Source organism: Hemitrygon akajei, chromosome 23 (genome assembly GCF_048418815.1).
Source record: "Hemitrygon akajei chromosome 23, sHemAka1.3, whole genome shotgun sequence".
Classification (NCBI taxonomy): domain Eukaryota; kingdom Metazoa; phylum Chordata; class Chondrichthyes; order Myliobatiformes; family Dasyatidae; genus Hemitrygon; species Hemitrygon akajei.
In genome coordinates, this window is record NC_133146.1 from 52,154,942 (window position 1) to 52,172,475 (window position 17,534).

General features: G+C 40.8%; 1 protein-coding gene across 2 annotated transcripts in view; it reads left to right on the top strand.

Moving 5' to 3' along the window:
• cpxm2 (carboxypeptidase X (M14 family), member 2) overlaps positions 1–17,534 on the top strand; it is a 185,581-nt gene that overhangs the window by 107,075 nt on the left and 60,972 nt on the right. For both annotated transcript variants that reach the window (XM_073027631.1, XM_073027633.1), the window contains exon 7: positions 8,065–8,153. In XM_073027631.1, coding sequence (XP_072883732.1) covers positions 8,065–8,153 — 89 coding nt within the window. The remainder of the gene's footprint in view (positions 1–8,064; positions 8,154–17,534) is intronic.

Consider the following 17,534-nt stretch of genomic DNA (forward strand, 5'->3'; position numbering starts at 1 on the left):
ATTTTGCTACTGACAGACATGGCAGGTTCTTCTGGACCCTCTATTACAGTTACTGAAGCTTTCTTTTTCATGTTGGACTTCAGACTATCAATATTTCTGTTTCATTGTCACTGTCAACCTTTGAGCAAACTTGTTGCATTTGCTGAGACTGACTGAGAAAACATAGGAAGAAATTTCTCATGCCTGCATGGAGTTACAGACACAGCTTGTCATGCTTCCATGATCACACCACTGGATATAGGTGTTAGAGTTAGTCAGCATCATGCCAGGAGTGAGCTCATTGACTCCGATATCCCAGAATTCAACCTAGGCAAGGTGGCAAAACAAATTGTCTCATGAATCATAGAGTCATAGAAACATCAGGCCCTTTGGACAGTCTTCTAGACCAGGGGTTCCCAACCTGGGATCCCTGGACCCCTTGCTTAATGGTATTGTTCCATGGCATGAAAAAGGCTGGGATCTCCTGTTCTACATCACGCCAAACTATTACTTTGACTAGTCCCATCAATCTGTACCTGGACCATAACCCTCCCCATCTCTCCCATACATGTACCTATCCAAATTTCTCTGAAATGTCAAACTACTGTGCAAAGAAGAGTTTCCCAGCAAGTTGCACATCCTTCGCTCTCAACACCGAAAGAAGGTCATATTGACTACAAAAAGCCCAAATAAATTGTATTTAGATCCATTTTCTATTACTATTCCAGTACATGTTGGCTTTTGGGAGCTCAGAGTGTTTTGCAATATGAATGTTTGCCTCTAAAATTAGCATAAAGCAAATACAAGAAGTGGGTGAATATGATCATAGTTCATGGTTTAATGCTGCAAATGACCTTACATTACTGGCCCACTTCAAAGTACCTCACAAAGTTAGATATAAAATTATGTTTTTCTTCTTTAGATATTTATCTCCAAATGAGGAGAAAAACTTTGTATTCCATTGGGTTAGTCTCCAAACTGATGGCATGAATATCCATTTCACCTTCCAGTTAAAAAAAATCTCCTCGCCTCCCCCCTTCTGTTCCCCACTCTGGCCTCTTACCTGCCTATCACCTCCCCTGGGTCCCCTCCTCCTTCCCTGTCTCCTGTAGTCCACTCTCCCCTCCTATCCTCTCTAGCCCTTTACCTTTCCTACCCACCTGGCTTTGCCTATCACTTTCTAGCTGTCCTCCTTTCCCTCCCACCTCCTTTATATTCTGGCATTTTCCCATAAACTTCTCAGTCCTGAAGAAGAGTCTCATTCATTTTCACAGATGATGCCTGACCTGCTGAGTTCCTCCAACATTTTGTGTGTGCGTCACTTTGGACTTCTAGCAACTGCGGAGTTTCTCATGTCTTGAGTGTTCAACTGCCATTAAAAATGTTTTACAAAATAGAATGTTAATTCTACAGGGGGAAAGGATTGAAAGTATGATGTAATCTTTAAGTAGAAAAATCATTTTTACCAAATTTATTAATTTTGGTATTTATTTGAGGAGCAAAAACACATGATATAAAATTAGTTTTTTTAGTGAGAAGGTAATTCAAGGAAGTAACCAACACTTTGTAAACTATTAGAATCTTGCAAACATCTCATGCAATAAAACAAAATATTTCTAGGATATTTTTGAAATTGAGAACAGTTCGTAATTACCTAATTCGTGCTGGTAGGCTGATCGCTAAGTTTTACATTGAAAGTTCTTTGCAGCAACTGCTGGGTTTCCATGTTGAACATTGCTTGTGAATTCTCCAAAGATTTCTAGCAATAAATTGGTGAAAACTGACTGTTATGCTGTCTTTACAATTGTGAGGTCTGAGCTTCTGTCTTCCCTTTATTTCTTCTCTCCATTTAAACACTGAGAATGCTGAAGCTTTAGATTTCACTTCTAACCACAAGCATCTCTGCCACTTCTTACACCGTTCTATTTGAATCTGCACTGTGTTTCAGATCCCCATGTCCTTCCTATTTTACAGATCATGAGCTTCCATCTCTACCCCACCTCAGCTGATTTGCAGCTCGAAATGATTATCCATGATTATCTCAGCTTGAAGCCTATTCCATGATTTTCTTTGAAATCCTAATCTCCCTGTTCAAATGCCTTCATGAGTACATCCTCCCCAATGCTATAACATCGTTATCCCTTCAATCTATTGAGAATTCCAATCCTGCCCTCTCCCACTTCTTTTGTCCAACCACTTGTGTCCTTGCTTTGAATCCTAGCCTCTGAAATTTCATACCCAAACTTAAGCCTCAGAATCTTATTTGTATTAACCCTTAGTTTTTTTTTGCCCAAAGCATTTCTCACCAGCCAGTTAGTAAAGAGGGTAGACAGGGGGCAAAGATAGTGTTTCAGGTTTCTCAGTGTTTAACAAGAAGACATCAGCTCTTCATTAAGATTTCATGACAAACAAGGAATCTGATGGGGAAGAGACAGTCAGCCTGGTCATATGGAAGCTCACAGTCCATGAGGAATGCAACCAATAGGCAGTAGGTCCTTAAAACAATGATGGAATCAACAGCATGACATCAAGAGGTAAAAGTTTAATTTAGAGGAAAACCATTTGAGGGGGATGCTCAAACACAAGAGATTTTACAGATGCTGGGAATCCAGAGCAACACACAAATCGCTGGAGAAACTCAGCAGGTAAGGCAACATCTACAGTACTGTGTAAAGCCACATACAGTATATATAGAGCTAGAATGCCTAAGACCTTTGCACAGTACTGTACTGTAGTAATGCCACAAAGAAGAAACAAATTTCATGACATTTATGAATGATGATAAATCTGATTCTGATATGGGTCTCCATTGTGGACTGAGAGTGGGAAGGGGGCAAGGAGAAGGGGAATCATGGTTGGGAAAAGGGGAAGGGAGAGAGGATGGATCAATAAACCAATTGTTTGGAAACAATTGACCTTGCCGAGTGCCTCAGTACTGGGTGTGTCTGCACCCGCACCGCGCCCTGCCACCCAGCTCTTCTTCTCAGCCACCTGTCCCCACCCCTCGTGCAACGCACCATCCCTGCCATTTCCAACGCCTTTTGCTCCTGCCAGATTACAACCGTGCTCATCGCTCCATGTTGACAGATACAGTACTGTGCCAAAGCCTCAGGCACTCTACCTGTACGCTGTATATGTGCCTAAGACTTCTGCATATGACTGTATGTTGAGGAATAAAGAGGAGATGTTTCAGGCCGAGACCCTCTGAGTTCCTCCAGCAGTTTATGGGTGCTATTGCAGGGGGATGCTTTGATAACAATCTGATAAATTAGAGAGGAGTTTAGCAAGAATACCTCACTTCACTAGATAGTGAAGGAGGAGTTTAGTTGGGAACTATGTGGTTGATTATATCAGCTGCTGCAGTGAAACAGAATAAGAAAAGCTATAAAAACATATTCACAGTAACAGAATCTCATAAAGACTTGTTTGTGTTCGAGTAGAAGAAAGAACTGATTGGAAAGATTCAAGGAAAGGTTTGTAGGGAAGAATGGTAGGATTTAGGTTTGTAATATTAGAATCGAAGAAGAGATTTTAAATAGAAAGAAAATTAATTGGAAAAAGTACCAAGGACAGAACGGGAAAAGTGGGAATTTAAACTACAGCCAGAAACAGCTGACAGCATACAGGCTGTATGGTAGTTTAGCAGTTAGCATTATGCCAGTACAGTGCTAGTGACCCAGATGCAATTCCGCCAAGTCTGTAAGGAGATTGTGCGTTCTCCCCATGACTGTATGTGTTACCTCCGGGTGCTCCGGTGACCTCCCACTTTCGAAAGACGTAATGGTTAGTAGGTAAATTGTCACTTGGGTGGTGGAAGTTCATTGGGCCAGAAGAGCCTGTTCTTGTGCTGCTTCTGTAAGTAAAAAATTACCACAGATTACCAGCTACAAGTAAAACAAAGGCACAGGTCACAGAATTACAGAACGGCATAAAAGAAACATTGGATGGTTGTTGAATGGTGCATCATTTTGTTCACTTGTGGTCATGGCTGATACAATGAATCAGTGTTGTCTTTGCATTGCCTGCGATCGGGGGCAGATTCGGTGCTTGGAGCAGGGAGCAGTGGGCCAGTGATCAGAAGCCCAGTTGAATTCTGGAGATCTGAATTGGGCTGGTAAAAGCATCAGTCCTGGGGAGCCCTGGAGCTGATATCTATGAGGAGTGGTTGGGACCCAATTTTTTTTTACTACCAGTTACGCTGCTGGCATTTAGAGCAGCAGTGAAGGTTCTCCATCTCTGGTGGTGTTCATGGCTTCCCTCATCATGTTAGTGGCTTCCTCTCAGATTTCACTACTGTCACTGATTCAAGTCTTCGGTAGAGACCCAGGAATTCCATCTCACTCAGATGCAGAAGGGTTCTTCTGTGCTGTTTCCATAACAATTTTGTTTGACCAGATAGGGTTCTTAGCCCTGAGATGATTACCCAAACCTGAAGGACTGGTAGACCACTCTTTGTCTGTCCTCTACCCTTTGATCTGTTTGGCATGGGTGATCCTACCAAGATCCAAAGCCCTGCTTCCAGTCAACGTAGCTGTCTGGATCTTTGAGGCACACAAGCCTCCAAACCAGGACAAGGCTGTGGTCCTCTTGGAGGTGGGGCCCAAATAATGGAAAATAATTATGGAACTTTTCTCAGTGTCTGGTCTTGCAAACAATGCCAGGGGCTCTCAGGACGAAGTGAACTGATTTCTCTCTAGGAGTGATGCAATGGGAATGATGACAGTGCAGGTCTAATATCAACTTGGGTTAGGCATGCCAACCATGATGACACTGGGATGAGCCTAGTTAAATTATCAGTGTAAAATGGACCTAAAATCATTATGGTCACATTTTACGCCATTCAATGCGCATTTTTCCGTCATGTAGTTGAAGTAATAGCTACAATATCAAGTTTCAAGATACATTATTGGGGCAGATCTTCAGCCACCCGAATTCTTGGCCACCTCCGTGAGACCACATGTCTTCAAGCATGGCCCTAGGTATGGTTCTGTTGGCCAGAAAGAATGACAATCTTCAAATGAATCAAGGACAGTGGAAGCAGTCTTTGTTCTTGACATGTGCTTGGGGGATGGAGGCTCCCATTTTGTGAAGACACTCGATTCTCCATTTTGTGAGCTTGTCATGCTGGACTTGATTAGTGTTTTAAAGAAGGCACAAAGACTCTTCAGGTAATCTGCTGGACTGGAGGTCATTTCCAAATGAGTTATTTGTGAGGTGTTCTTTGGTTGGCTATAATATGCAGGATTGTGAATGCCTGAGGCGATTCAAGCTCATTGCTGACTGAGAACAAAGAGCCATGAGTCAGCAACTGTCCCTTGATGGGAAGAGGACAATAGATGGATGCGGGCTTGGACCAGAGCCAATGACCAGGTGTTAAAGGACAGACACATGACCTGCGGCCAATGACACGGGAATGCGACATTTGAATTGATAAGAAATTGATATAAAAGTGGATGCTTTGTATGTGCCGGTGGCAGTAACTTTGAAGAATAACCATCGCAGATACAAGCGAGAAGAACCCTGTGTGAAGCACGTGGAGAGTGAATCGGGACCACGAGGAACAAGGAACACCTGGCCAGCATAAATTCCTCTGCTCGGGTAATACCTTTGCTATTCTTTGACTATCCAGAGGAGTCAGGGATACTTAGTAGGTGTGCGCACAAGGTATTTAGTGTATGAATTCACGTATTTGTTAGTTTGAACAATAAAAGTAATTGTCAGTAAATACAGATCTCCCTGTGCCTCACTCAGAATCATTGGAAGAGGTAGAAGTGGTATCTCTCTCTCTTTTTCTAACAGTCCTGTTCAGGGAACCTTGTCTCAGGTCAATGATATGAGCCAAGACATCACTGAACGGAGCAGACCTTACTCAGTACAATTACTCGGGACTTAAGATAAAACTTTTAGAAAAAATGCAGGGTAAAAATAAACACACATTCACATGACAACATATTTAAGCTAACTTAATGGAATCAAAAAAGTAGCTCCAGATCTTTCTATTGGTATCCGATACTCCCCATTCATTTTAATGGGCCACTGGAATTGCAGCAAGTTAGCACTGTGAAGATTCAAAAGGAGATTAAAAAATCCAGTCTGGTACAACGTGCTTAACTATTTAAAAAATCCTAATCATGTTAATTTTTAAAAAAAAATTAAAGCATACACAATTCATTAGAAAGTAAAAAGTTTACATTTTGTTTACATAAAATTCTTATTGGTCTACTTTGAAACTCTCCCAGACATTTAACGTGCACAAAGTCCAGTGCCATTTCTGGAGAAATCTTGCGAGGCTTTATGTAGCATCCATCTTTGGAGTGCAGTTGGGCAATTGCCCGTGGATCCCTGCCAGTCCCTGCCGTCATTCAGTTGTTGAGTTTCATGACGGTTATGGCTGTTCACTGATGTTTCCCAGCAAGTCCTAACTCTGTGTAATGTGTTTACATTTTGGCAGTTCTAACACCATTACTCACATCACACCCTCCTTGAGACTTTCTATCTCCTCACCCTTTTCTCAGCTCCTCTGACCTGACTTGAAATGTATTTCCATTAACTCGAGGTGGTATAAGCGCAATCATTAGGCCTTTGCAGCCAGAAACGGGACCTTTTCTTGGTTTGCATTTCTGACTTTTGCATTTTTCATTGGCAAAACCCTCCATTGAGCAAATCTACATCAAATGCTGTCGTAGGAAAGCAGCATCTATCATCAAAAGATTTTCACTATCCAGGCCATGTTCTTTTCTCACTGTTGCCATCAGGTAGAAGGTACAGGTGCCCCAGGACTCACACCACCAGGTTCAAGAACAGTTACTATCCTTCAACCGTCAGGCTCTTATCTATTGAGATGTTGCAGCCATATCATTTTAAGGACTCTTTATCTTGTTATTTCATGCTCTCAATATTTATTCCGATTTATTTATATTTGCATTTACACAATTGGTTGTCTTCTATGCTCTACTTCATCTTTCATTGATCCTGTTTATATTTACTGTTCTATAGATTCACTGAGTATGCCCTCAGGCAAATGAATCTCGTCGTTCTATGTGGTGTCATGCATGTTCTCTGATAGCAACATTTACTTTGAACGTTTGAACTTTAACTATTGTGTATCCATGAGTTTGTACCTCAATTTAAAGTAGTACTGAGCACCTGCCTGGGGTTGCAAAAGCATAAAGTGATGCCCAGAGCTGGCGATGGGTCGAAGAGGAGCAGGGGTAGTTGTAGGGGCTTTTGAGCTGGATGGAGTCCGGAGAAGATACTTTTAAATATAAAGGACCTTAGCTTTTGTTTTCAATCCAGTTACAGAATTTGAATAAATTGTTACATCATAAACACAAGAGATTCTGCAGATGCTGGAAATGCAGAGTAACCCACACAAAACGCTAGAGGAACTCAGCAAGTCAGGCAGCATCTATGAATAAACAGTTGACATTTCAGCCCAAGACCCTTCCAATGAACTGAGAAGGAAGGGGGCAGATGCCAGAATGAAAATATGGGAGATGGGGAAGGAGGTCAGGTAGAAGGTGATAGATATAGCCAAGTGGGTGGGAAAAGAAAAGGGCTGGAGAGGAAGGAATCTGACAGGAGAGGAGAGTGGACCACAGGAAAATGGGAAGAAGGAGAGTACTCAGGAGGAGGTGATAGGCAGGTGAGAAGAGGTAAAATACTTGAGTGGGGAATAGAAGAAGAGAGGAGGTGAACAGAAACAAAAACTAGAAGGAGTAATCAGTACCCATGCTATCAGATTGGAGGCTACCCGGACGGAAAATTGGGGTTGCTTTTCCACCCTGAGTGTGGCCTCATCGCGGCACAAGAGGACATGTCAGAATGGAAATGGGAATCGGAATTACAGTATTTGACCACCAGAAAGTGCATCACCAATGCTGTTCTTAAACAGTTATAAAGTCTAGCATTTGCATATATTAGGATCTGACACTGACTTTAAGCAACCATCCGAAGCCCTGTGAATGGCTACAATCAATTTCCTGGAAATCGGTCTAATTGCACCCATTTTATGCCTGTAGTTCTTGAGAGTGTGTATAAGCTTAACTAAACAGAACCATGAACTTGTATTTCCTTTACTTTCAGATCCTAATAATTACTACCACAGGCGGAATGAAGTCACTACAACAGATGAGCTTGATTTCAAACATCACAATTACAAGGAAATGAGACAGGTAGGGACGTGTTTCCTGCAAACCCACCAGAAGGGAAAGTGAATCCGAAGTTAATTTAACTCGGGTAATGTGAGAGTGGGACAGTGGTGTGTGGGTCGTCGTGGTGCTGCTTCACAGCTCCCGAGACCCACCTTCAGCCCCGACCTCCAGTCTGAATGGAGTCTGCACATGCTTTCTGGAAACACATTGTCTTCCCCGGGGGGGCTTTGATTTCCTTTACATCTGCCCTTGATTCCAGGCAATGCAATTACAACACTGGTTCATTGTATCAGCCCATGACTGCTAGTGACCAAAACGATGCACCATCCAGAGTTCTTTTTATGCCACTCTACAATTCTGCGAGCTGTGCCATCATTTTACTTGTGGATGATAATCTGTGGTAACTTTTTATTTACAGAAGCAGCACGGTAACAGGTCCTCCTGGCCCAATGAACCTCCACCAGCCAATTGCACCCATGTCACCGATTAACCCATTAACCTCTACATCTTTGTATTGCTCAAAATCATGGGCACTAGCCTCACCAATGTCCAGGCCATCTAGACATGTAGATGTCCAGGACATCTTCAAGGAGCAATGCCCCGAAAAGGCGGCATCTATTATTAAGGACCCCTTTCATTCAGGACATGCCCTTTTCTCATTGTTACCATCAGGGAGGAAGTACAGGAGCCTAAAGTTACATGCTCAATGATTCTGAAATAGCTCCTTAGCCTCTGCCATCCAATTTCTGAATGGACATTGAATCCATGAACACTACCTCACCACTTTTTTATTGCTCTCTTTTTTTGCACTACTTCTTTAATTTAACTTTTTAATACATGTATGCTTCTGCCATTTGCAGTTTTTTATTATTATGTATTGCAATGTACTACGGCCACATAACAACAAATTCATGACATGCCAGTGATATTAAACGTGATTCTGATTCTGGTGTGGGCAAAAACTGGAGCCCCAGGAGGAAACGCACGTGGTCATGGGGATAATGTACAAACTCCTTACAGACGGAAGCAGAATCGAACCCGGGTTGCCGATGCTGTAATAGTCTTACTGGCTACTCTGAATCATCCCTACCACAGATAGTGTGTAGGAGGACCATGGTGCAGTTGATGAGCATCTGAGACTGGATTGCCGGAAAACTGGTGGTATCTTGGGAGCTGTCATGGCCTTGATAGGATTAATGGCCTTTTACATCATGATTTTTCAAAAATTAGTACTTGTTGAAGCCCAAAATGAGCAGTCCTTTTATCTGAAAGAAGTTATCTAAATAATTATAAATCTAATGTCTAAGACATGAGATTACTTGTTCCAAGTATGCAACATTTGGTATTTTATGTTTTGATTTTGAAATACTTAAGTGCAGAAATGACAGAGGCTATTTCTGCACCTATGTATTTCTAGCAGAGGTATTTAAAATGGCTTTAACTACAGGTGAAACACTGGAAGAATTAGAGGATAACATATGTTGTTTAGGAAAGGCTCGAAGAATAAGCCAGGAAATTATAGGCTGTTGAGCTTGACATAAGTAGTGGGAAATTTAATGGAAGGTATTCTAAGGGACTGGATATATAAGTATTTTGATAGACTGAGACTCTTTAGATATAGCCAGTAGCTGATAATGTAGTAAACCGGATCAGCAAGTTTGCAGATGAAACCAAGATTGGGGGCATAGTGGACAGTGAAGAAGACTATCAACGCTGGCAGTCAGATCTGGACCAGCTGGAAAAATGGGCTGATAAATGGCAGATGGAAATTAATGCAAACAAATGAGTTGTTGCACTTTGGGAAGACAAACCAAGGTAGGACTTAAGCAGTGAGCAACAGGGCACCGAGGAGCATGGTGGAATAAAGGGATCTAGGAATATAGATCAATTATTCTTCGAAAGTGGCATCACATGTACTTTGTAGATGGGGTCATAAGTTAGAGCTATTGGCATATTGGTCTTCATAAATTAAAATTCTGAGTACAGGAGATGGGATGTTATGTTGAAGTTGTATAAGATACTGGTGAGGTCTCATTTGGAGTGCTGTGTGATGTTCTGGTCACCTACCTACTAGAAAGATCTCAATAATATTGAAGGAATCCAGAGAAAATTCATGAGGGCATTGCCAGAACTTACTTGAATTATAGGGAGAAATTGAATTGGTTCAGACTTTATTCCCTAGAACATAGAAGAAAGAAGGAAGATCTGATAGCAGTGTACAAAATTAGGAACGGTATAGATAGGATAAATGTTAGCGGGCTTTTTCCATTGAGGTTGAGTGAGACTAGAACTAGAGGTCATGGATTAAGGGTGAAAGGTGAAATATTTAAGGGGAATATGAGGGAGAACTTATTCACTCGGGATGGTGAGAGTGTGGAACAAGCTGCCAACAATTGAAATCGAATGTGGGTTCATTTTCAACATTTAAGAAAAGTTTGGATAGGTACAGTACATGGATGGAATGAGTATGGGGTCTATTGTCCAGGTGCAGGTCGACGGGAATAGAAACATTAATACTTCAGTGTGGACTAGATGGGCCAAAAGGCCTGTTTCTGAGCTGCAGTATTCTTTGACTCAATGACTGTAACTTGTTTTCCGAAGTGGAGAGGCCAGAATTCTGAGGCCAGATTTATTAGTACTGACATACATCATGAAATTTGTAATTTTGGAGCAGTGGTTCAGCAATATAGAGTGTTCCAAATTATTCCAGGATTTTCTGTGCTTACACATGGAAGAACCGAACCGTGCTCAGTGGAGTCCAGACCTTAAACTCAACACAAAATAAAAAGCTGCTAGAGAAATTGAGGCATCGTCTGTAGGGGGAAATGGACAGTTGAAATCTAAGTTGAAGTGTGAAAATCATCACCCCATGCTTCCCTTATCTAGTTCCTCTTCACCTTACTTTGTTAACAAATTTCATATCTCCAGTGTTTTTTTGGATTCACCTATCACCTGCTGCCATTGTTACTCTCTCTATCCTTCCCACATCTGTTTCCATTTTCCAGTCATCTACACCTCACCCAGTTCCACATATTACTCACAGCCTTTGTCCCACCTCTCTACTTCACCTCTTTATACTGTCTATCTACTCTTTCAGTCCAGTGCATTTTTGTCCAAGATCTGTTCAACGACGTATGAGTCATTTTGTAGCGGGCTGTACTATTCGACTTTCCTTGCCCATTACAGAAGTATTTCAGTGTCTGTACAGGCTATATTTCTGTTACGCCTAACAAAAGGTCTTGAATAATTGCTCCCTGATTCCTGAAGTTTGCTGAGCAGTGGTTCAGACCGATGATTAAAACCTTTCAAATTAGGTCAGGTCTTGTCCCACAGACAGTACCCTCTCGGTACCCAATATCCAGCAACCTCCAGGCAATCCCGAAACCAGTGCACACAATACAGCTGATTATCTGATTTTCAATGTTTCTTTAATCTCCAATTCCTGTTCATAGCTGGATATTTACCAAGTTTCTTTTTGAGGAACTTGGTTCAGTGTTATCTGTTTTCGATAAAATTCTGTTCTGCATATCCACTGGACTGAGGAAAATATTTCCTTTTAATCTTCAGTCTAGACTTCACTTGGTACTAATGACCATGTTGATAGATAAAAGCAGAACAGGAATTTGCGAATTGGCGACCCAGAATCAAAACTGCTTCTGTGCTACTGTGCAGCTGTTGTGGGAGGAAAACTAAAGCCTCCCACTCCCCACTTTCCATTAGCTTTGTAACATTTCCGTCTGATGGCAGTGCCCATCCATCACCAGTCAGCAGTGCGGGTCAGTCTTAGTAGGTGTTCACGAAACCGACAAAACCCGTTTCCTCTGGCAGCCAGTCGAAGCTTTCGTGTGCCATTGACAGAAAGACAGATGTGTGTATGCAGTCAGCAGCTGGACCTACTGCAGGATTCTATCCACACACTGAATCACCAGGCACTAAATGTTTAACCATTTTTTGTTTCACTATGCAGCGTAATAGTTAAGAACTTTGGGGAAAATTAAGTAAAGTAGAATTTATTAGCTTTATCATTGATAAATGGCATTATGTGCTTTATAAGCCACACAAAGACAATGTAGATAAGCTGAGTTTAAATCAAGCAAATTCCACACATATTAATCATGATCTAATATAGCAATGATCTAATGGTCTAGCTACTCTATACTTGCCCGAGCTATAAAATATAATTACTGTTTCGATATAGTTAAATAAAGATTGCTATTTGTAACATTTTATTGTTCTAATGGTAGTTTATTATTCTATAAAAGTAAAAGATGGTTTGTTTATGCATTGAATGGTATAAATAGTTCTAATCATGAAGGCATACTGAGAATTTTATATTTTTATGGAAATTATGACTTTTATTGGCTTTATGGTTGCAATGCTTTAAACCTTAACCAGCCTTGTTATCTTAAGTACAGTACTATGAGTTCACAAACCATAAAAACATATGTATTATATAAACAAAATATAATTTCCTTCAAGATTCCCGAGGCAGATGAGGAACATGTGTTGTGTGATACTCTGAATACAGGTATTAGTTTACAATCCAGTTCAAAGCAGATGCATTTAATGTCGTGCATAACACAGGAGTCACTTCTCATCATTACGTGAAGAAGTCAGAAGAGAACAGGACGGTAGCATAGTGGTTAGCACAGTGCTTTACAGAGCAGGTGAAGCTGCCTATAAGGAGTTTGTACATTCTACTGGGTGCTCTGGTTTCCTCCCACATTGCAAAGATGTACTGGCTGATATGTAAATTGCCCTGAAATTAGGCTGGGTTCAAATTGGGTGGCATGGCTCGAAGGGCCAGAAGGTATATGTCAACAAAATAAATAAATATAATACTCTAACACAGGGGTTCCCAAGCTGGGGTCCACAGACCCCTTGGTTAATGATAAGGCTCCACGGCATAAAAAAGGTTGGGAACCCCTGATCTAAGACATGCCTCTGTTTTCCCCAAGAGCTCCTCTCTCAGATGGACAATTTTTTGATCAGCAATGTAGTTCAAACGTCTTGTTTTATTTGAACATTTATATCCTACTACTCATCTATAATGCTGGTTTACTTCCAATGCTTGCATTTCAGTGCAGCACTACCCGAAAAGATGGGTTAAAGTTTGATGTGAAATTCACTGAGCTTGACTTACAGACACTTCATCACCAGTCAAGGTGACGCCCTGAATGTGCAGTTGTTGTTGTTTCTTTCTGGGAGTGCTTGTCTTTATAAGACCATAAGCTATGGGAGCAGAATTAGGCCATTCAGCCCATTGAGTCTATTCCACCATTCAATCATGGGCTGATCCATTTCTATTGGTCCTTGTTCACTTGCCTTGGTCTACAGTTTTGCCTGATGGTAAACTGATGACTAAAGGCAAATATAATGACTATATTTTGTTCTTTTATATTGTCTGAAGTTAATTGGTCTGCAAGATGGAGCATGACCAAACGAGCAAGATGCAAACTGTCTCTGTTATTCAAAGTCAGTGTAGATAACAGGCTTTACTTTGACTATTAATTGTGCAGTCTGTGCTGGCTACACCTGTTACCGGCCATACTTATTCGGCTTATGGTACTGGGCGAGAGAAGGAAAGAGTGGAAAATATAATATTATCTATCCATAAAAGTATGTAAAGACAGTTATAACCTATTAAGGAGAATTGGATTCTAACTGCCAAAAACTGGTGTTAATGGTGAACACATGTTGCCGTCTCTAGAATGCATTTATACACAAACATATTTCAAGCTCAGATTTGATTATATCTGCGAACTCCAAGGGTTGAAAACTTTGTATATTTATAAGCCAAGAAAGTCTACAGATGATGGAAATCCAAAACAACACACACAAAATGCTGGAGGAACTCAGCAGGTCAGCCAGCGTCTATGGAAATGCGTAAACCATTGATGTTTTGGGCTGACATACTTCTTGAGTTGTGAAGAAAGTTCTCGGGCGACTGTTTACTTATTTATATATTTATGACCTTATGAGTGACTACGTGTCTCATTTGATAATGACTGACAGTTTATTCTGACTCCCAGTCTAACCTGCCCAGCCAGAGGAATCATCCTCCTGGTATATAACCTGGCAATCCATTGAAGGATTTTATGATTGTGGTGAACTGCATATACCTGTCTGGACACGCCCCCCCCCCCCCCCCCACCCGCTGACTGCTCCTGTGGCTCCTCCCACGGACCCCGGTATAAAGGCGATTGGAGACACAGCCCCAGCCTCAGTCTCCAGGATGCAGTGTGGTGGTCAATTGCTGCTTGTTCTTTCTTCCAGCCAATAAAAGCCTATATCTCGCCTCACGTCTCCAAGGGTTATTGATGGTGCATCAATGATTCAATGATGTTGCTTCTTGTTCTTAAGATAATCAGGTAATAAAAGGATTAACTCAGTTAATCCTAAACTAGAATCAGTGGTGGTAAAGTAGAAGATTGTTTTATTGAATAATGGGGAAGGCATGAGGGACCAATTAGCCTCAAGGTAAAACTCTAATAGTCTGCTACCAGATAGTGCCAAACCAGCAGATTTTCAAGACTACTGGATGTCAGAAACATAGAAAACCTACTGCACAATACAGGCCCTTCAGCCCACAATGCTGTGCCAAACATGTACTTTAGAAATTGCCTAGGGTTACACATAGCCCTCTATTTTTCTATGCTCCATGTACCTATCCAAGAGTCTCTTAAAAGACCCTAACATATCTGCCTCTACAACTGCTGTTGGCAGCCCATTCCATGCACTCACCACTCTCTGCGTAAAAAACTTAACTCTGACATCTCCTCTGTACCTGCTTCCGAGCACTTTAAAATTGTTCCTCTTGTGTTAGCCCTTTCAGCCCTGGAGAAAAAGCCTCTGACTATCCACACAATCAATGCCTCTCATCGTCTTATACACCTCTATCAGGTCACATTTCATCCTCCATCGCTCCACGGAGGAAAGGCCAAGTTCACTCAACCATTATCTAATAATACTCTCACCCACTTTTAATTAGCTTGTTTTAGATGTTATAGAGCAGAGTTTTCCAATGTTTTTTAGCCCAACACTCCCCTAAAGCACTTTCATATTTGCGAACACACACACAAAGCACCATATACTTTCTGGTGCCCCCATAGTGTAAAAATAAGTCTACCATATGAGAAAATGGTTCTGCTTTAATTTTTTATTTGTCTTTAAACATAGCTTACACAGTACCTGTATAAGCTGTATAGGAGCTTCAAAATCAATGTGATTCTTTAGCTTGATGGTTTTTAGCAAGAGTTGAAAAATCTGGTTCAAATTGTGACAGCAAAAGCCTGAAGTCTCCATGCGTAACACTGTCCAAGTGGTTTCTGTTTTTTTGTGTGTATCTGGTTCACTGCACTGAAGCCTCTTTCAACAAGGTAGGAGAATGGAAATGCAATGAAGAGTAGTTTGGCTCTTCTCCAAAGACCAGGAAACTTTGTATGACAGTGTAGCCACATACTAGAAAAGCCGACATTTTTGAAAAGTATTTTTGCTTCTTCATCATTATAAATTTCGATAATTTCTTCATGCAAGCTCTCTTCCTGTTTTTCTGCCTTGCAAAGAAATGGGTTAATTACCCAGTCTGGAATTTCCAGATCGTTCAAATCCTTGATTTGATTCTGAAAATCCTTCTTCAGTGAATGCAGGTGTAAGCAGTACTCTTGCAAATCACCATCTGTGAAAGAGAATGCCATACTTTCCATGCAAGGAAACAGTGAGAACGTTCTTCTCCCAATGTTTTGCTTATATATTTCCAATTTTCTGAGAAAAGTGGACTCTGTACTTTTTGCCTGAATTATATTGACATTCTCACCCTGAAGTTTCATATTTAGAATGTTCATTTTGTCATACAGATCGGCTAGGTAACCCACATCTCCATGTAGAAGTTCAATCTTGTTTCCCAAGCTCTTGTCGACATTGAGCAAACCTTCAAACACATTGTCAAAAAGATCAAAGAAACGTTTTAAGCAATAGTCTTTTGACAGCCAATGCACTTCAGTATGAAGAAAGGAGCATTCAAACTCTTCTTTGTTATCTTGGCATAACTGGCAAAATATTCTGCTATTTAATGGATGAGGTTTAATTTTGTTGATAGCAGATATTACAAGAATGTACTTGAAAAAAGTCGCTGGCTGAGGTTTTTGTCTATGCTATGTTGATGATGAATTACACAAAGGATTGCAAACAGACTTGGAATTTCTCTTTTCATAAATTCTACCACACTAGTATAGCAACCGGTCATATATGGTACTCCATTTGTTGCACAAGTAATCATGTTCCTAATCAGAATACTTTTATTCTCAATAAACATTTTGAGCTCATCGTAGATTGGTTCTCTGTTGATGTTTGATTTTAACATTTTACAAAAGAGAATCTCTTCATAAACTTTTCCATTTTTGATAAACCATATGTATGCCATTATCAATGCCTCAGTTGACTCGTCCAGTTGTATCCCAAATTCTGTTTTTTGTAGCTCTGAGCATAGTTGATATTCAATGGCCACTAATTTCATCAATATGACCAGCTAGAGTCATTACTCAGAGGAATTGATTTTAAAATACTGGTATCCATTTTGAGAACAGTGGTGAGCACTTCTGATACACATTGGCATTATTAATCTTACCCCAATTTGAGAGTTTCCACACTTTGCTATCATTTTGGAAATATTATAAGAAGCAATGAGACTACTATCAAGGTCATTTTTAGCTTTCTTGGCGAATGATGTGAGTGTGCAACGTTTTTCAAATGCTTCTTTCATCTTCTGGAACTGAGTAATACCCTAAGTAGACTTTTCAGGGTGTCTTTTATGGAAGTCTTCCTGCAATCTTGGTGGTTTCATGGCTTCATGGGACAGTACAGTATTTCAAATAAGACACGTGGGGCATGGCTGATCTGATGAGAACAGAATAAAACCATACTCCAGATATATAACATTGTATTGACACACTTTCTGGAGTTTATGCTTCTTAGCAGGATTAGAATTCAAGGCTTTATTGCCTTCAGACTCAGAGAGATCATACCATATGTATCTATCCATTATTAACAGGGCTAAATTAAAACTAAAAATTGACCTAAACAGGGAATGCTTTTTGGATGTTGATGATGGTACCGAGTTGACACAGTAGGTGTCAAATTAGCATGCTGCTTACCACACCCCACCCCTCGATGACTTTTATTTCCCCTAATGACCCCTTATGAAACATAACCTCCCCTGCTGGAAATCATGGTTATAGGGTAATGCATTTTCTGGTGAAACTATTGACTCTCAAGAGAACTGGGCCTTAATGATTTTCAATGGAGTATTGTAATCGAGTCCCGAGTAATTTTCAGGGGAGTATGGAAATTGGGGCTTTGGTGATTTTCAGGGGATGTGAGAACCAATACCCGGGTGATTTTCAC